This window comes from Cydia amplana, chromosome 4 (assembly GCF_948474715.1).
Source record: "Cydia amplana chromosome 4, ilCydAmpl1.1, whole genome shotgun sequence".
Taxonomy (NCBI): domain Eukaryota; kingdom Metazoa; phylum Arthropoda; class Insecta; order Lepidoptera; family Tortricidae; genus Cydia; species Cydia amplana.
In genome coordinates, this window is record NC_086072.1 from 8678300 (window position 1) to 8699369 (window position 21070).

General features: G+C 36.8%; 1 protein-coding gene across 1 annotated transcript; it reads left to right on the forward strand.

Moving 5' to 3' along the window:
• The first annotated feature begins 3308 nt into the window (after positions 1–3308).
• LOC134647515 (uncharacterized) lies at positions 3309–20982 on the forward strand. The gene is made up of 17 exons (XM_063501866.1): positions 3309–3519; positions 3601–3710; positions 6608–6698; positions 6870–7055; positions 9152–9546; positions 9621–9689; positions 11121–11289; positions 14384–14563; positions 14714–14875; positions 16115–16224; positions 16432–16522; positions 17132–17314; positions 18415–18812; positions 18987–19055; positions 19585–19753; positions 19941–20123; positions 20807–20982. Exons 1-17 carry the CDS (start codon positions 3375–3377, stop codon positions 20980–20982), a joined length of 2886 nt encoding a protein of 961 aa, XP_063357936.1. The 5' UTR covers positions 3309–3374.
• The last annotated feature ends 88 nt before the right edge of the window (positions 20983–21070 follow it).

Genomic DNA, 21070 nt, shown 5'->3' on the forward strand with positions numbered 1-21070 from the left:
CGTCCATACTGCTCATATTGCCAAGGCAGCTATTGTTGAACGTGGGTTTAAAACTGTTACTCACCCACCGTATAGTCCGGACTTAGCCCCCAGCGACTTCTTTTTGCTCCCCAATCTTAAAAAGGATCTGCGTGGAAATAAATTTTCTGACGATGAAGCATTGAAGGCGGCAGTGGAGGAGCATTTTTACACGAAAGATAAAAAATATTTTTACGAGGGATTAAAAAAAATAATTGATCGATCTTTTAAGTGTATGAACATAGGGGGGGAGTATATTAAAAAATAAAAATATCAAACTTTTCGTACTTGTTTGTTTTCATTCTCATACCGAGAATATTTTGAATACCCCTCGTACGTATGAGGTTAAAAAAACTACGAGTATCATTGGACACATTTTATGCAAATTCGTTCATTTGACTGTTGAACATGCATGTATCTGGTCCTGTCCAGTAAACACAATGAGATATATGGGTGCATTGACTGTAGGTACTGTCGTATAATAAAAGTGCATAAGCGCATCTTCGCATAATCAAAACATATGACGAAGACAATAATATATAAACAAGTGATAAAGACCAGATTGAGCCACAGGTCATGGACATTACTTGAATCATTACATTTACCTTTTAGGCAAAGCTTGTTTTGGAGGATTCATTTAGCTCCTTGCCTTGTTATTAGAAATACTACCATCTATGCTTGTTATATTATGATATGACATATGACACATAGACGGATGACGGATGTTTTTAAAAGAGCTTTGGTATCTGAGGAACTGTTGTATATGTCCATATACTCCATACTTATCGTGAATATTATAAGTTCTTAGGTACCGATCGTATAGTGCCCGCAATATGGCCACATCTAAATTTTTTAAGGAAACTGCTTTATTGTTATTAGGTGTATCTTTATTTTATTAAAACCATAAAATCATATTATCGCTGCATGTCACAAACAAAAACCTGTTATACAGGTGGTACATATTATGTGGTTAGTTTATGTGACGGCCTACTGTATTTGTGTGTGTTATTATGTAAATTTAATAGAATAAAGATATTGAGATGTTTTATAGTTAAAAAAAAGTTCTTTAATATTGCACAATAGAAAAAATGCTCGTATAAATAACCGCCGAAAAGAAAACCCGGAAATTATAATAATACCATAATATGTATAAAACAAGTATCTACCTACTTAACGGCGTAATAAAAACATTAAGTAGGTACATAGTAAGTACTTTATAGCATGTCATTACATGTACCTGTACCTACATAATTGCCGACTGTCATAATTAACCCCCATAAATATCCTATAATGGTGGCTAATTGAATTGATCGCAGACTCACTGCATTAACCTAGTCATCATCATACCATTTGCAATAATTTACATAGGAACAATAATACTGGTTTAATATACTTGGTCAACCAGATCTTGGCAGTAGAAAAAGGCGGCAAATTTGAATAATGTAGGCGCGAAGGGATATCGTCCCATAGAAAATTTAAATTTGGGTAAAACCATTGGGTTTTGTTTGTCCGTTCATTTTTAACCGACTTTAATATTTCAAATCGAGGAGGATATCAATTAGGTTGGATGTTTTTTGATTTCCTTTATTTATTTGTCTTCTTGGGTTAGGGTTTTTAAACTAAGGATACGAAAGTAAAACAGAAAAAAAATCACCGAAGTGTCGGGCCATGCTCAGTGTATGGTTCTATAGTTACCATTCTGTCAGAATAGGCTAAACGGGGGCTATTAGTAGGTAAATATCATGTACTACATTACAAGCATAAATACTACACTTTTTACTCTAACACAAAATGGCTAAGCCCCACGATAAGAAGTATTGTGTTGTAGGTACGCAGCCAACGATATACCTTTTTATATAGGAAGGGGAATTTTCGTTCCCCTTTAAGTCCCCTTTTTAACTATAATAATAAATACGGAACCCTAAAAACACAAAAAAGAATAAAAAACAAACAAGAAAAACACAAATTCTAGGTACTAGTTAAAAATATTATTTTCGTTAATTCGTAGAAAAAGTATTGTATACAATAGTGATATTACACTTAATGGAGAGCTTTTCAGTCGAGTACCGTTAAGGCCACAAAACTTGTTGAGCCATTTCTACGCGAACGAAGTGGCGGGCGGAGGCTAGTTGGATAATATGTAAATATGCTGGAGAATGCAGTGACTTATATACACATATCATCATTGGTTTGTTTTGGACGAAACATGCTGCTGATTTGCATTGGTGGCCACCTGACGAAGCCTGCGTTGATATCCACAACGTAACGTTTATATACAAACTGAATATTTTTTATTTGAACATGTAGTTCATTTGTAAGATGTCAATTTGTACTATATTTTGGGTGAATAAACGATTATATATAGACCATAGTCCGATCTACCTGTCTACCAAGAGTTCACTAACCCACCGCCGCAGCGACTTAAATCGCGCCGACCTACAAGCGAAGCAGGTAGAAAACTGAGGACTGGCGGATTTCAGTTGGAGCAGGCGTGGAAAGAAGAATGGGCGGAGGCGGCTGGTCACCACATAAGTACCCAAAACCCTACTCAGAAGCCGAAGGGCTTCTCACTGCAGAGAAAATACTGGTGCCGCCTCAACAGAATCCGCACAGGTCATGGCAGGTGCAATCATATGCAACACAAATGGGGATGGAAAGAGAGCCCGTTATGTGACTGCGGCGTTGAAGATCAAACTACCCAGCACATTGTAGAACGGTGCCCAAAGAGACGTTTCCAGGGCAGCCCGGAGGACCTCTACACCAATCTGATACCTGATGCGATCGATTGGCTGCGTAGCCTGGATGTCGACTTATAATTAGTTATACTAGTAGCATGATTATATTGCCTACAATATTAATACGCCATACGCTTAAATAAATATATAGACCAGAAAAATAATGGCCAGAAAATTGGTGCGCAAATGGCTTTTGTGTGGTACACGCCTGTACCTGTACGTATATGAAAGGGCCTTTACTTTTGAAATATTTGGGAGCATGAAAACTTTTTTAAACCCAATTTAAACCAGATATAAATATATTTTTAATTTTTGTTCTGAAATAAATTATTTTAATTTGAATTTGAATATATTTATTTAGCCACGTTCAGAGTCGGCATGTTTAGTGTCAACAAATTGTTCGTGTTTGTGTAAACGTGGTATGCAATGAAGTAAGTGACAACAATTCTTTGATGATAGATAATAAATAATAATAATTATCATTCCTTAGGGCCGCGTGCCACGTGCAAAGTACAAGAATCTTATCGAGGTGCATGTGTGTATATCAGCCAGTCCTTCCCGGTAAAGGATGTATTGTAAGATCGGAGCGCGACGAGACAGTACATTATAATAGTTATAGTGATGGTGTGGTTGTATTTAGTGGGACTGGCTATTGCCCTATATTATGTTAATAAGTGGATACGAAGCGATGAACAGTTTGAGAAAATTCCAGGCCCGCCGGGAATTTATATTTTTGAAAATGCTTTGGACTTTCTGATGGATCCTGGTTTGTACAATGTAGTATTTTTATGTTTTACTAATTATTGTTATTTTTTTAAGCTCGTATTAAGTATCTTTTTTCTTTCAGTTACACTGTTTTATTACTTTAGGAAGCTGGGCAGTCAGTATAAGCAGTTTTTTAAATTAAAACTTGCATCCAGGAAATTTATTGTAATATGCAATCCTGAAGATACCGAGGTGCGTTTAGTTATACCTATTGAATGATAAAAAAACGGCCAAGTACATTAAGTCCGACTCACGCTTGACTGCACATTTCTAGGTTTTCCTGTCTATAGGTAAAGAACTATTTTGTGTATTTTTTTCAACATTTTAGACCTAGTTGTTTAGGAGATATAGGGGGGGGGGGAGATTTTCATTTATTGGTTATTTTCTTAAATAACTTCTAATATGTGTATTTTAAACCATAAAACGGGTCCTCAACCTCCCAGAACAGCCGAAGGGACGGGGCAGGCCATCTTCTACATGGTGGTCTAACGTGCAAAGAGAGATCCAGAAGCAGAACATTAACCCACAGACAACCCGAAATAGAATTCTTTGGCGCAAATGTACGGGAAGACCCGACCCCAGATAAACTGGGATAAGGGTAGGACAAAGAAGAGATGTGTATTTTAAATTTATAAAAAAGTGCCCCCAAAAGTGGGCCCCATCTTTAAAACTAATTTGTTTACGTTACATGTTCATTGTCACTAATTTACACGTGTGTACGAAATTTCAACTTAATTCGTCCATTAGTTTCCGAGAAAATAGGCTGTGACAGACGGAGAAACAGCCAGACAGACGCACGAGTGATCCTATAAATAAGGGTTCCGTTTTTAGGGTTCCGTAGCCAAATGGCAAAAAACGGAACCCTTATAGATTCGTCATGTCTGTCTGTCTGTCTGTCCGTCTGTCCGTCTGTCTGTCCGTCCGTATGTCACAGCCACTTTTCTCCGAAACTATAAGAACTATACTGTTGAAACTTGGTAAGTAGATGTATTCTGTGAACCGCATTAAGATTTTCACACAAACATAGAAAAAAAACAATAAATTTTTGGGGTTCCCCATACTTCGAACTGAAACTCAAAAAAATTTTTTTCATCAAACCCATACGTGTGGGGTATCTATGGATAGGTCTTCAAAAATGATATTGAGGTTTCTAATATCATTTTTTTCTAAACTGAATAGTTTGCGCGAGAGACACTTCCAAAGTGGTAAAATGTGTGTCCCCCCCCCTGTAACTTCTAAAATAAGAGAATGATAAAACTAAAAAAAATATATGATGTACATTACCATGTAAACTTCCACCGAAAATTGGTTTGAACGAGATCTAGTAAGTAGTTTTTTTTTTTCATAAATCGCCTAAATACGGAACCCTTCATGGGCGAGTCCGACTCGCACTTGGCCGCTTTTTCCTTTTGAGGTACGGAACCCTAAAAAAGAGAAAAACTACATTTAGGAAAAAAATCCTATTAAATTTATACAATTAAAGTATTCTTTTCCTAAAGTCAAATAATTACCTAAACATACATTTTATATCGGACTTAGCACATAGATTTGTTAAACTTTGTATTATTTGCTGCTTGTATATTACATGCCATGTATGTATGTCACTCTCACTCTAGCACATAAAATACAAAACAAAGTAGAAGGTTTAAAAATATGTAGCTCTACCAGCTGTTTTTAAACGGAAAACAATAAAAAATGCAGTGATATTTGCAAAAACAACGGTCATTGCTAGTTTAGATTACGAATGCGTAAGATATTCAAAGTTCAATAGAAATTTAATTTAAAAAATATACATTATGTACCTACATGAAATCATACAAATACACGGTAGCTCTTTCAGAAAACATCAAAATTTTACAAAAGGAAAAGAAATAAAGTTAGAAATAAAGAAATGGGAAAACATTAATATGTTTGATATATGTAATTATCAATCTGATTGATTGTTATGAATTACCAACATAAAATATTTGATGTGCTTTCTTTCCTGAGCTGTGTCACCTATAACTCTACACATAATATAGTATAGGTAACATAATATAACATAAGTATAGGGGAGCCCACGATGCTAAATTGGGATTAACTCGAGCGTCATACAGACCTCTTGGAATCGAAATACCTATTAGATGATAAGAAGAAAAAAAAGTTATATAAAGTTTTTTTTCCAGAGAGCCGGAAAGCGTCTACAATTTTTTTTAAATTTCGGGAGGTTGGTGGAGGGTTAAAAAATCGTTAAGCAGTTTGTGGGTTTGATCGTTTTTGTCCACTTTAATGCTATATTTTTTTTATAACTTAATATAACACTTTTTTGTAGGCATTTTCTTAATCTGACGAACACAAGTTTGACGCCTAATTTTTACATTGTAACCGTCAGATTAAGGAAATGCGTGCAAATAATTATCAGATTTAGTAATAGCACAATTATAGCGTTAATTTGGACTAATATGACCAAATCCACAATCTGCTTAACAATTTGTTGAACCCCCTACCAACCCCCCACCAACCAAGGTCTCAACATAGATGGCTAAAATGGGTAAAGGTAGACTACACGGGGTAGCAAGATATCATTCATATCTTAATCTGACGCGCTCGAGTAAACACAAAAATCCCCTACCATAATACAATGTTTTTAATTGCTACTAGTTTTTGTTACAGTTTCTGGTTTGGACCATGCATGTTTATCTGTCAAGTAGTCCTCGACTCTGTAATAAGCCTTCAAATCGCCAGTAAATAAAAAGTGGTCGGCCAAATCCTGTGTTGGCAGGTTCCCGTGTCTGACCAGACCAGCTATCATGGTCGCATTTTTATCACCTGTCATGCTATGCGTCACTTTCGCACTTACATATTTGTTCGAACGTGACAGCCATGATGACAAATGATAAAGAGTCGGCCATCTTAGCCCTACAGATTTATGGTACCACGTGACAGCTACAATTTACCTTTATTATTTTAGCTATTATAATCCAACCTCAGTACTTTTTGTACCGAGACTAACTGAAATAGCAAGACACGTTCGTACCTTTCCGTGAAAATACGATGAAAAATAATTAAGCACACATCACATTGTTAAACGATTTTTTTTGTCTTTACAGGCGATTATTGCTGGCACGAAATACAACAAAAAAGGTTTTCTGTATGGATTTATAGAGCCATGGCTGAAGGAAGGGCTGCTGTTAAGCGATGGTAAATTTTTCGTTTTTTATATTTTTTCATTATATATATAAACGCGTATCTAAAACAAGAGTGACATGTACAGTAAGCTGCTGAGATAACTGACCGCCCTGCAAACATACATATTTCTATGCGGGGTGTCAGTTATCTCTGCAGCTTACTGTACATGAAGGTATGTTACAGGAGAAAAATGGCAACAGCGCCGGAAAATTCTGACGCCGACTTTTCATTTCAATATTTTACGCCATTTTAATACGATACTAGAAGAAAACTCACGAAAATTAGTAAAACAACTTGCTACTGAGGTCAAAAAAGATAAAACCGATGTTTCTACCTTTATTACTGAATTCACGCTGCACTCTATATGTGGTAAGTCCTTACATTAGCCAAAAATATATTTTTAAGATTAGATTATGACTATTTGGGTTTGAGTTTGATTAGATTATAAATTAATGTGAGACATATTTTAAACTGTTAATACGACAACGGTTTCACTCACGTCCTAACTTCAATCGGAACGGAGGCTGGATGCTGCCACCTGCATGGAAACCTGTAATACCTGGCATTAAGCGGGAAGTGCGTTGTGACGATCGCGTGGACATAGTGAGTGCAGTGTGCTGGACGTCAGTCGATACAGCCGCCCTACCAAACCTTCACCTGACAACTCCGTATGCGGAGTGCACCGCGCCCCCGCCCTGTCAGCGCGCGCGCAACGAGCGGCGAGGCGGGCGGCGCGATCAGTGCACGAGTTGCAGTCGCCGCGAGCACTCGAGCCTGAGGAAGGACCCCCGAAGGGCCCGAAACATGCCGCCAATAGCGACTAAAAATTCAAGTCAGATTATAAATTAGCGTTTAATGACTTAGCATTAAATAAATTAAGTATTTAACTTGCTAACGTTTAATATTATTATTGCTAATAAAAAAATATAAGCTGCACATTTTAACCGACGAATACTTACATACTTTTTATGTTAGTTTAGTTGGTTTGTTAGTTAATAGTGCGGGTTAAATCTTAGAAGCTAAATTTGAGCCACTTTCCGATTTCCGATTGAGCCGAAAATTTGCACACTACACATGTCGGGTGTCACTGCAATATTATGATGGCATGGATGGAGCTGATCTAATGATGGCGACAGGAGGTGGCTATAGAAACTCTATGATGAAACAACGCACCCTATTGTGTTTGTGGTTTTTAGGGTTCCGTAGCCAAATGGCAAAAAACGGAACCCTTATAGATTCGTCATGTCTGTCTGTCTGTCTGTCCGTCTGTCCGTCTGTCTGTCCGTCCGTATGTCACAGCCACTTTTCTCCGAAACTATAAGAACTATACTGTTGAAACTTGGTAAGTAGATGTATTCTGTGAACCGCATTAAGATTTTCACACAAACATAGAAAAAAAACAATAAATTTTTGGGGTTCCCCATACTTCGAACTGAAACTCAAAAAATTTTTTTTCATCAAACCCATACGTGTGGGGTATCTAGGATAGGTCTTCAAAAATGATATTGAGGTTTCTAATATCATTTTTTTCTAAACTGAATAGTTTGCGCGAGAGACACTTCCAAAGTGGTAAAATGTGTGTCCCCCCCCCTGTAACTTCTAAAATAAGAGAATGATAAAACTAAAAAAAATATATGATGTACATTACCATGTAAACTTCCACCGAAAATTGGTTTGAACGAGATCTAGTAAGTAGTTTTTTTTTATACGTCATAAATCGCCTAAATACGGAACCCTTCATGGGCGAGTCCGACTCGCACTTGGCCGCTTTTTAGAATTGTCTCGATGAGTATTAGCTGCCGGTGGTAAAAAAATAGCGTCAGTTTTAAAACCTGGTACCACTAATGATATTTTTGGCAAAAACGTGTTATGTATATTTAAGCTAAGATTAAGCTTAAAATTAGACACATTTTAATAAAAATAAACATAAACTAGCAACTTAATTTCACTTATCCGAAAAAATACCTAGTATAAAACGATCTATATGATAAATACTTAATTTTAAAACAAAAAGATAATAAATCTATTTTTCATACTTATATTAAAATCATATTTACAATAATGAAAGATTTTGTAATCACAAGCTATAAAGAAAACGATTCTTTTGAAAATCGTTTAAAAAATAGTTTGACAGCAACCTAATTGGTAGCCGATGCCAATTACTGCGAATTTTAGTTCTAAAGGTAAAATAATATGTCTCTGATCTAGTTAAGGTTTGCCGTTTAGAGGGGCGTAAAAGCGGTAACGTTGTGAGCGCTTAGTCCTGGACCCACAAGTAATATTAGTAAAGTTATTGCAAAAGTTCCACCGTTACCCGTGACTCACTGTTGCCCACTCTCCCTACCTGTATTTTTTTAAACACCATTTAATCCACTAATTTGGTTTTTTTTTATGGCGGGCAAAGTATTTGGGTAACTTTGCACAGATATAGGTCTTTATTGATTTATTTTGTTGGTTCATTTTAGAGACTGCCATGGGAACCAAGTTGGACAGTGAGACCAGCAGCGTCGGGCGCAGCTACAAGGACGCTATTATAAAACTAGGAGTGTATGCCGTTCACAGAGCACAGAGAGTGTGGCTATACCCCGACCTCATCTTCCCTTGGACTCAGCTCGGACGCAAGCAGCAGAAGGTCCTGGACTTGATGCGCTCCTTCAGAGACAGCGTCATCGATAAAAGGAGAGAGTCTAATAATATCAAAGATATGCTCCTCGAAGTAGCGAATGACACCGATGAGCAAGTAATATCCGTGGCGGGGAAAAAAAGACTGGCGATGCTTGATCTTTTACTGCAGGCCGAAAGAGAAGGTATTATTGATGCAAATGGAATTGGAGAGGAAGTAGACACGTTCATGTTTGAGGTATAACTAGAAATAAAATATTTATTGTCTTAAAGTCACAGTAAGGAGGTCTTTATATTTTGTTTTATTTTCAGGGTCATGATACTACCGCAACAGCTCTTCAGTTTACTTTGATGTTATTGGCTTGTTATCCGGATGCACAGGTAGGTATACCTAATAAGTGGTATAAGCGGATATTACGAAATTCAGTACCTATTATCTAATCATGTAGATTGTAGGTGCCTTGTGAACAATATATATAAACGTGAAAGACCTGACTGACTGACTTAAATCAACGCACAGCCCAAACCGCTGGGACTATAAAGTCCAAATTTGGCAAGTAGGTTCCTTATAAGGTGTAGGGGTCCACTAAGAAAGGATTTTTCAAAATTCATCCTCTAAATGGGTGCAATGGGGGTCCAAAATTAAAAAAAAACTCTCCTGTGCGTGCGAAGCCGCGGGCAAAAGCTAGTGTTGTTATAAGTCTAAATCTTTTCAAATCACTTCTTGCACCTATATTAGAGCAAAAAAATATTATTTACGAAAAATATAAAAATACACACAACTTAAAAACACAAATGAAAATATTTGATAAAAAATATTTGGTTTGTTCCCAAAGTTGTTAATACAATACAAAACAATTAAAAAAAAAATCGTTTAGTACCTACAGCTTTGATATCTACCGTTCTCCAATTCTCCCTCAATTGCACAAATGTTAACTGGAAGAGATCCCTGAACGGGATAAGTTCACCTTTGTACAAATAATGTGTGTTTTTTCATGTTTTATGTTTCTTTTTGTACAATAAAGTGTTTTACTACTACTACTACTACTGAATACAAAAACATGTATCTCGTACCTAAGATAAGTTTGATATAGAAGTAGTAAAAAACACGACACACTAAAAAAAACCCGCTTGACAAGTCAATCTCAAGAACACGCAGCGATTGTATTTTATTTTATTTTTTAACCGACTTCCAAATCTCAAAAGGAGGAGGTTATCAATTCGGTTGTATGTTTTTTCTTTTCTTTTTTTATGTTTGTTACTCGATATATCCGTCATTACTGGACCGATTTTGAAAATTCTTTTTTTGTTTGTATGTATATGCATACAGATTGGTCCCGTTTTTTCAAAACTAAGTTCTGATGATGGAATCCATGAGGAATCGAGGGAACTCAAATCTTAAAGGCATACATATACCTAGTGATATTTGTGTTTTTATCAACAAATCAAGCATATACATTCAAAAACGTGACATTTCAGGAAGTGGAACTGCTGATGATGATCAGAATGGAACTCTTCAACGACACACAAGTTCACGTTTGGCGATTTGTCCTCTTCGTTATTTTTGTTAAGCATGTTAAGTTTTTAAGCCACATTTTTGTCACGCTTTCTGAGTTCTGATGATAGTAGTTAGAGAAGTCCGGTTTTTTTCTTTTAAAGATTAAAAGTAAAAGTAACAGAATTTTACATGTACGGCATAAAAATATATTATAACTAGATGTGGGAATTAATGTATGTAGTTTCAATATTTTCCTCAAAGGAAGAAGCTACTAAGTGAATACTTTTACAATTGAATTATCTTCATTTATTCAGGACAAAGCCTTTGAAGAATGCAATCAAATATTTAAAACTCCCGACCAACAAACAACGATGTCGGATTTGTCCCAAATGAAATATCTGGAATGCTGCATCAAAGAGTCCCTGCGGCTCTACCCTCCGGTACACTTCATTATGAGGAAGCTCGATCAGCCTTTCAAATTGAGTAAGTAAACATTAAATGTCGTAAAAATTACTTATGTTTTCTTTATTGGGCAAGTGTTCAACCTTCATGTTGGAACCTTTTACCATATTGAAATAAACGAACTGTAAAAAAAACGTGTACCTATTTCTTTCCAGGTCATTATTATAATATATATATACAGTCAACAACACTTATAGTTATAGGGTGCTATTGTCCCTATTATGCTTACACTTACAGTGTTTTTTTTGTTCGTTGCGGTACTTTTTGTTTTTTTTTTTTCGCGACGATACATTACTTTTAAGTTTTTACTAGCGACCCGCCCCGGCTTCGCACGGGTTAACAAATTATACATAAACCTTCCTCTTGAATCACTCTATCTATTAAAAAAAACCGGCCAAGTGCGAGTCGGACTCGCGCACGAAGGGTTCCGCACCATCAACAAAAAATAGACCAAAAAAATCGTGTTTGTTGTATGGGAGCCCCCCTTAAATATTTATTTTATTTTATTTATAGTATTTGTTATTATAGCGGAAACAGAGATACATCATTTGTGAAAATTTCAACTGTCAAGCTATCGCGGTTCATGAGATACAGCCTGGTGACAGACGGACGAACGGACGGATGGACGGACGGACGGACGGACGACAGCGAAGTCTTAGTAATAGGGTCGCGTTTTTTACCCTTTGGGTACGGAACCCTAAAAACCGCATCAAAATCCGTTGCGTAAAGTTTTAAAGATCTAAGCATACATACAGACAAACAGACAGACAGCGGGAAGTGACTTTGTTTTATACTATGTAGTGATATTACCTACTTGCATTACGTCATAGTTTTACCGGTTACCGGTGGTTCTTAAGGGGCCCACTGATTAACAGTCCGCCGGACGGTATCGGCCTGTCAGTTGTTCGGAACTGTCAACTTTGTGTTCTAACTGTTTAGACGTGTTTTATCAAAATCGGGTGACCTGTTTCACATCGTTGGGGGTATTTAATTTAATTATATTTTATCATTTTGCAGAAGCTTACTTTGATCTTCAATTATAAAACTTGAGACGAGTGAAAACGTTGAATAATAATATTAATAATATACTAACAACCAGCACTAATATGATTAACCCGTGTGACATTAATACGTCGTTGATAAGATTTAAACTTGTTTATATGCGATGCAAATATTTAGGTACTACAGATAACCACTGTTATCCTGTTTGCTTGTCCAACGTCCAAAACTAAGTATTCGGTAGACAGGTACCAGAGATATGTATTTAAGTAAGTAAGTATGTATGTATATGACTTGGCGACTGACAGAATTATATTGTATTTCAAGGGCTAGTTCAGTACCAGCAGGTTTACATCACGACTAACTAACCTACTCTTCATGCTATAGAAGTACAGTCAAAGATTTTAATTTCGGACCCATTTTGTACCTTGTCACAGTGACAATTTTATGAGGTCTCTAGCGACTTTCATATTGATTGTCACTGTGACAAGGTACCAAATGGTTAATAAATTAATATCTTCGACCGTACAAACAATAGTAATATTAAGTTTAATTTTTTCCCTCTCGTAAACAATTAGGTACCTACGTAGCATTATTATAATTGGGAGTTTTAGAAAGACACGAGGGCCGCTCGACGCATGTTTTGTACTTACATATATACGAGGGCTGTTTGATAAGTACCCGTTTATGAAAAAAAATATCAGTTGTTTTTGTTTATATGCATTTATTTTTCTTCATAGTCTCCTTTTAACTCTATACACTTGTTCCACCTATATTCAAGCTTCAATAAACCATCCAAAAAGTATGATTTCGGAAAGTCATTAAAATAGGCCTCTGTGGCGGCAATGACTTCGTCATTTGATCCAAATGGCTTACCACCGAGCCATTTTTTCAGGTTGGGAAACAAAAATAAATCGCATGGGGTCAAATCTGGAGAATACGGGGGGTGAGGCAATAGGGCGTAGCGTAATTGTGTTAATTTAGCCATCACAACTCTAGACGAATGAGCTGGTGCGTTGTCGTGATGAAACAGTACTTTTTTATTTTTTAAATGGGGTCGTTTGTCCTTCAACACAGCCTCAAATTCATCCAATAAATTGGCATAGTACTGCCCTGTTATCGTTTTCCCCTTTTCTAAGAACTCAATATGTATAATACCCTGCGAATCCCAAAAAACGATCGCCATGACCTTTCCAGCCGATGGAACGATTTTTGCTATCTTTCGCGCAGGTTCATCCGGTAAAATCCACTGCTTCGACTGCCCTTTCATTTCCGGGGTGTAGTGGTGACCCACGTTTCGTCCACGGTCACGAAACGACGCAGAAACTCCTTCGGGTTACGTTTGAACACGGCCAAACACTGCTCCGAAGTAGTCAGTCGGTTCCGTTTTTGCTCCTCCGTGAGTAAACGCGGCACCCACCTCGCCGATACTGTCTTCATACCCAATTTTTCTTCTAATATGTTTTGTACCCGCTCGATTGGAACATTTACAGCATCAACGATTTCTCGAAGTTCAATTCGGCGGTCGGCTAAAACGATATTTTAAATTTTCTTAACCATATCGTCAGTAGTCACCTCAATTGGGCGGCCTGGGCGATCCTCATCAAAGACGATTGTTCTCCCCCGCTTAAACTCGTTAAACCAGTATCTGACGGTTGTCATAGAAGGAGCACATTCATGGTAAACCGCTTGCATTCTTACTTTTATTTCATCACATGTTTTTCCTTCCAAAAACAAGAATCTAATTACAGACCGATACTGCTCTTTCTCCATTTTCACAATTTTAAGTTCACGCTTTCACTGAATCGCTGTCAAATGAGAAAAAAACAAAAGAATGCTGTTTTTTTTTTTAAATTTTCCCACCTCTGAAAAATGGCTTAAAACGATTGTATACATATTTTCGGCCCGTGATATTAATACATTTGGAAAACGGGTACTTATCAAACAGCCCTCGTATCATATATCCAAGAAACTGTGATAACCGTCAAAATCATGTGAGCGATACTTTTTGACAATAAAGCTGCGAAACATTTTACGTAAGTGTCTCGTCAGTAATTCATTAACACGGTGCGTTCGGTAATTGTGAATCAGGCTTAAAACTGGACTTTGTCCACAGATACTGGCGGAAACGAAGTGCCGGCGGGCTCGGACTGCGCCATTCTGCTGTGGGAGCTGCAGCGGCGCAGCGACCAGTTCGTGGAGGCGCTCGAGTTCCGGCCCGAGCGGTTCCTGCAGCCGCCCACGTGGCATCCCTACGCTTTCATCCCTTTCAGCGCTGGGCCCAGAAACTGCATAGGTAAACGCCTGCGTATTCATATGCCCCTGATGTATGAATTTCATACATCAAGGGCAAAAAACGCAGTATTGTCTCAATTTTCCCGTAAAGTCCAGAATGAATAAAAAAAGTTTATATTTAACGTTATAAACGTTTTTATTTCTGTTTTAGGTCAAAAGTTCGCAATGAATGAGATGAAGTTCGCATTATCCGCAATACTGAGGAACTACAGGCTGCTGCCAGTGTCCACTCCTCAGAATATCGTGTTCATCACAGACTTCATATTGCGACCAGTTGAACACATTTATGTTAAATTTGAAAATAGACATCCTTGAATTCAACCTTGATGATTGATTAATATGAGACTTAATTATAAGTAGGTAGGCATTCCAGCACGCATGTGAAAGTACCTACCTAAGTACCTATATAATATATAAATATGTCTACCGATACTATACAATGTAAAGATAATAAAAATCGAGTTAGACATGAGCACGAAGTTGTATTATTTCAAAATGTACAAAATGAAATAAAATACACGTAAGTAAACCTTAGAATTTAATTTTCTTTCGATACATAACATAATAGTTATTTTCGATACAAGTGCGAAAAAGAGGAAATTCGAAACGAGTGGCGATAAATTAAAACACGACCGAAGGGAGTGTTTTAATTCGACACGAGTTGCGAATTATCTATTCGCACGTGTATCGAACAACGTTTTACAGTACATATGGCACTCTAAAGTTTCGACATACGCACGAAAAGTGCTATTTTACGCACTAGTGCGGAAAAGTAGCCCCATATGTACTGTAAAATCTATTTCGAGTGGTTTGGCAATCCAAGGAAAAAAATATATCCCAAGGCTCCCAAAACTTATGCACACCTCCTGGGAAACTGCACACCACCTAGGATGCTATAGGTAAGGTCCTTTACGGTCACAAAATGTATTTTACGCGGTGAACTACAATAGTTTCATAATGTGGAATATAATACATATTATGTATGTTTCTTAGCTAAGAATATAATACCTATAATCAGTTAGGTATGTAAGTATGTATTTTTAGGACCCCCATGACTACAGTTTTACACATAGGCCAACCCTATTCACCCGAACAACAATCCTAAAGGGGCCCACTGATTAACAGTCCACCGGACGGTATCGGCCTGTCAGTTGTTCGGAAATGTCAAACTTTTTGTTCTAACTGACAGGCCGTTACCGTCCGGCGGACTGGTAATCAGTGGGCCCCTTAACGTGATATCAACACATGAACACTTTGATTTAGTTAATTGTGAGCCGCGGCTGGTGTAGGTACTCGTCTAAAATGTTAATTTATTTATTATCGACTGCGATTATACTTTGCGTTATTCATGTGTTATTTAATTACAATGGTGTAGCAAGGGCATTAAGAAAAATTCCAGGCCCGAAGGATGCTTTTATAATTGGAAACGCGCTTGAAGTAATAGTTCCACCAGGTGAGTATAAAACAATAAAGTTTTCAGAATAAAAAAATAAGAAAGTACATAACAGTAACCTAACTTTCGTAATCATTGTGCTCCTCAATTCATTTACAGATAAATTAATGGACTTAGGGCGAGACTTTGCAAAGAGATTTCATGGAATTTACAGATTTTGGTGTTACCCGTTAGGGGCAGTGACCATCTATAATCCAGAAGATATAGAGGTAATTAATAATCTATATCTATATCTGAATTCGCGCGATGTAAGCACAGGTATGTTAGGTTTTCATAGATTATTATTTATCAGGTAAACTGATTTCAACATTTTTTATATTTGAAAGAAGATGTCTTTTAGTGTAATCTCATAGAAATTTCAAGTATAATAAACTAAGAACCGATGCTTCAGTATTTTATTTATATCTTGTTTGCAGATAATTATGTCAACCATGAAACATAGTGAAAAAAGCATTTTATATCATTTATTGAAACCATGGCTACAGGAAGGGCTGCTGCTAAGTAACGGTAATTTCTTTTTCCATAGTACAATTCCGTTCATTGTTTCATATAATTCACGTAGGTATAAATAGGTATAGGTACAGTCGCCTTCAGATATATCGGAGCATTCGGAGCGGCCGAGGTGCTCAAAAATATCTGAACACGCACTCTAACACCTTGACAATAGAGGCGTGTTCAGATATTTGTGAGCGCCTTGGCCGCTCCGATATATCTGATGGCGACTGTACTGTCACACTCCGTGATTGTTGAGCCATGTAAGGCTCTAACTAAATTGGACATTCATAGCGTAGGTATTGAACAACCGATTTAGCTAGGACCCTAAATGGCTCAACAATCTAGGAGCGTGATGGTACGAGAATTCAGTAGAGTTTTTGTGATTGTGTTGAATTTAATTGATGTTCTTGAAGTACATAATTAACATAGGTACCTAAGTTTAAGAAATTAACATGTAAATATAATTGCCGGTTTTTATCCCTAATTTACCCTACCATCGCCATTGTTATTCAACCCAGTAGTTTTTTTGTATGTGTACTTTACACATACATAATTTACGCTAAATAAAGTATGTTTTCTATTCTATTTTTTCTACTATAATTAATTATTTTTACTTTGCAGGTGAAAAATGGCAAACTCGTCGTAAAATCCTGACACCCACCTTTCACTTCAATATACTGCAGCAGTTCAGCATAATTCTGCAGGAGAACGCGCAGAGGCTCTTGACTGTTCTTGAGGCGGCCTCGGAGCGGCCCGTCGACGTGGTGCCCGTCATATCCGAGTTCACACTTAGCTCCATTTGTGGTAGGTAGCAATAGTAATTTAATTTATTGCTACTTCATCAGGATTTAAAACCTGAAGCTGCAAATAATGCCTAACGCATAACCTGTTGCAATGGCTCAGATACTCAATAAATGAGAGTGATGGCTGTGCTGTTTGTGGCAAAATGTTGCTACTATTTAATATTAAGAATACGGTTTCTTTTTTGTCTGTTTATTATTATTTTGAATAAAGTTACTGCCATAGGATATAACAATACAAGTCCCTGAAACTCTATTTATTTACAGTTTGACAGCAAGTAAAATTCTATTAATAGTACCTATGAGCCTAAACCGCCTGTAGTCTCTCGCGTTGAATGATGGTTCCTGTTCCTATGACAGTCATGTCACGTAAAATGTTTGGAAGTTTAGTACATCAATTTATTTTTAAATGGACCATTTAATTAATAGAAATACGATTTAAACATATTATTTATTTAATAATTTGACGTATAGTTTCGGAGTTTTAAAGTTTAGAGCACAAACAAATATTGTCCAAGGTTATTACGAGTAGGTAACTAAAACTAGCTTCACTTCGTATAGGTATAAAAAAAACCTAATATAAATAAAACCCGACAAGTCCTAGTTAGACTCGCCACCGAGGGTTCCGTACTTTTTAGTATGATTTGTTGTTGTAGCGGCAACATCATCTGTAGAAATTTCAACTGTCTAGTAGTTCAACCTGACAGACGGACAATGGAGTCTTAGTAATAGGGCCCCGTTTTTACCCTTTGGGTACGGAACCCTAAAAAATAAGACTATTCGTCTTAAAGGTCAGATATTAGGTAAGTGGTCTTATCGCGGTCCCTAACACTGTGAAGCCCAAAGTATCCTAATTTCTTTGGACGTCTGCACGTTATTCTCTTGGTTTTATTTTGCATCTTAGGCTAGATTTTTATGGATATAAAAGTAAAATACTTACAGAAAAATTATACAAATTTAATACAAAATACATAAACATATTATATAAAAACTAACCTAGGGTGCCGCCGTCCAGCAGCGCCAGGATTTATTTGTTTGTATAAGCTTGTTTGTATAATTCTATTGCACATCCATTTAACTTTATCCCGACTAACTTTTTTACAGAAACCGCAATGGGGACGCAATTAAATGAACAGGAAACCAATGCCGCCAGGTCTTACAAAGACACGATATACAAAATTGGTCAAATTTTCAGCAAACGTTTTGCGAGGATATATTTGTTTTCGGACTTTATTTTTAATTATACGTCGTTAGGCAGAGAGCAGAAAAATCTTTTGAAAATAGTCAGAAATTTTACTAAAACTGTCATAGACCAAAAAAAGGTGATGCTTGAAAATAATATTAATTCAGATGCAATAAAAGACGGCGAAGAATATGACGACATTTTTTTTATGAGCAAGAAGAAAAAAGTAGCTATGCTAGATTTATTAATATCTGCTAAAAAAGATAAACTGATTGATAGTGCAGGCATACAAGAAGAAGTCGATACATTTATGTTTGAGGTAAAAAAATATAAATTACGTACATAACTATAAAAAATAAAATTACAATTAATAACTATATGAACTGATTATATAACTCTATGACTTTTATTGCCGATAGAGGAATGTTAAAAGCTCCCATGTTAACCGATTTGGACCATTAAGCAACAGTTTCAACACTAAACTCATTTACAGGGACACGACACGACTGCTTCGGGATTGACATTTTGCATGATGGCGCTAGCTAATAATAGGGACATACAGGTACTTATAAAAAGAATGTGCTTCAACTTTGAGCTACACTTTGCGAGGTGATACTAATATACGTCATAATGAACAACTTTTAATGGGTACATGACCAGATCCGGAAACGCGAGCCAAGATTGTCTGCCCTATAGAAAAAAACATCGTCTTCTAATGATTAAAAAAACATATGTAAAATGTGTTCTTAATGATTAAAAGTTTAATATTTAAAACTTTCGCGTTTTGAACACATATTAACTCACATTTATAGACGAGTCTAACGCGAAATTTATTCAGCTAGCCGCGACCACGACCAGTGAAACGCTGTGTCGAAACGTCGGTAAATAAAGGTAATTGAATAAATTTCGCGTTAGACCCGTCTATAAATGTGAGTTAATATATTAAAAGATTTGCCAAACAGTGTACCAATTTTTAAATGTTAATTAATTAAACACACTGTACATATAATCATAATTCGTTTGTAATTTATTTTTAGTAGTGTACCTACTGATCCCATAAAATTAGAATGTATAGGTACGTTATTTTTCAGAACAAAGCTGTAGCAGAACTGAAAGAGTTGTTTGGCGACTCGGACCGCGCTATTACCATGGAAGATATTAACAAGTTGCCGTTTCTAGACCGCTGCATCAAGGAATCGCTACGGATCTATCCTCCCGTGCATTTTATTAGCCGTCAATTGACTGAAGATGTTCGATTGAGTAAGTTGATAAATTACTTAAAGTTGTGGAAGTGCCAACATAAAATTTTCTAAGAATTTTCATATTTCTAGTAAAATAATATTGACAATTTCACACTTTGTCATTATCAAATGCATATTTGTAGATTGAAGTAAATTGAACTCGTCTGAATTTTCAGTCGTGTTAATTTACGAAATATCATTTCCAGGCAACAAATACGATGTCCCCGCTGGAGTGGCATGCCACATCTCCATCTACGACCTGCACCACCGCGAGGACCTCTACCCGGACCCGACCCGGTTCGACCCCGACCGATTCTTGCCAGAACATTGCGCCCGGAGACACCCCTACGCGTACATACCCTTTAGCGCGGGACCTAGGAACTGTATAGGTAAATAAATGCTGGTTATTACTTATTAAGCTTCCACCAACTAAAAAAATATTTTCTTTATTTGATAACCGTATCAATGACAACTGTACAAAACCAAACATGTAGGTATGTAAATAACGGCATTCGCTGAGTCACAGGTATAAATTTAGAAGATTCGATTAGGTACTTACAGTGGTTACACGTGGTTTACAGTCTCATTTATATGTAATTGATAAAATAGGTATGTAAGTATAGCTGGTATTCTTCATTTCATTTTCATTCTATTTCTAGTTCTATTTCTAGTTGACGAAATATAATTTACATACACCAATTCATCATAAGTATCCAAGTTAGTCGAAGAATCGGTGAAAAGTAGGTACCTATGTTTTATCGACATATAGCCGAGAGTAGCAAATTTTGCAGACTGATTGCAGTGACAGAATGTGGACGTGCGACCATAAACGACTATTCCTATAAAAAATATGGCGTGACATAATGGAAATGTCACGTTGAAATCGGTGCAGAGTTAGCTTAGACGAACTCTAATTGGTACCTACCCTACACACCGTTCTTAGCGCTGAGGTTCGTTGACGTAATTAAACGCTTTCCTGCCCTTTTCTACTGCTATTAACTTTTGGTTTTGAGACATTAAATTAGCTTTTAGCACCGATTTATTTATTTATGCGAAGTTCTTAATTTCACAGGTCAAAAGTTTGCCCTGCTCGAGATGAAGTTAGTGCTGGCGGAAGTGTTGCGGAAGTTCGAGTTGCAGCCGGTCACCCGCCCGGAGGACCTCAGCTTCATCGGGGACCTTATCTTGAGGAACAAGGGTCCCGTCTACGTCAACTTTACGAAAAGGAAGTCTGCCGCGACACAGTGATACGCGTCTAAATGATTAATTTGTTCATTAAAATCGATTAAATACGAATCGAAAAACATTTTATCTTGAATTTTCAATTACAGTGAAA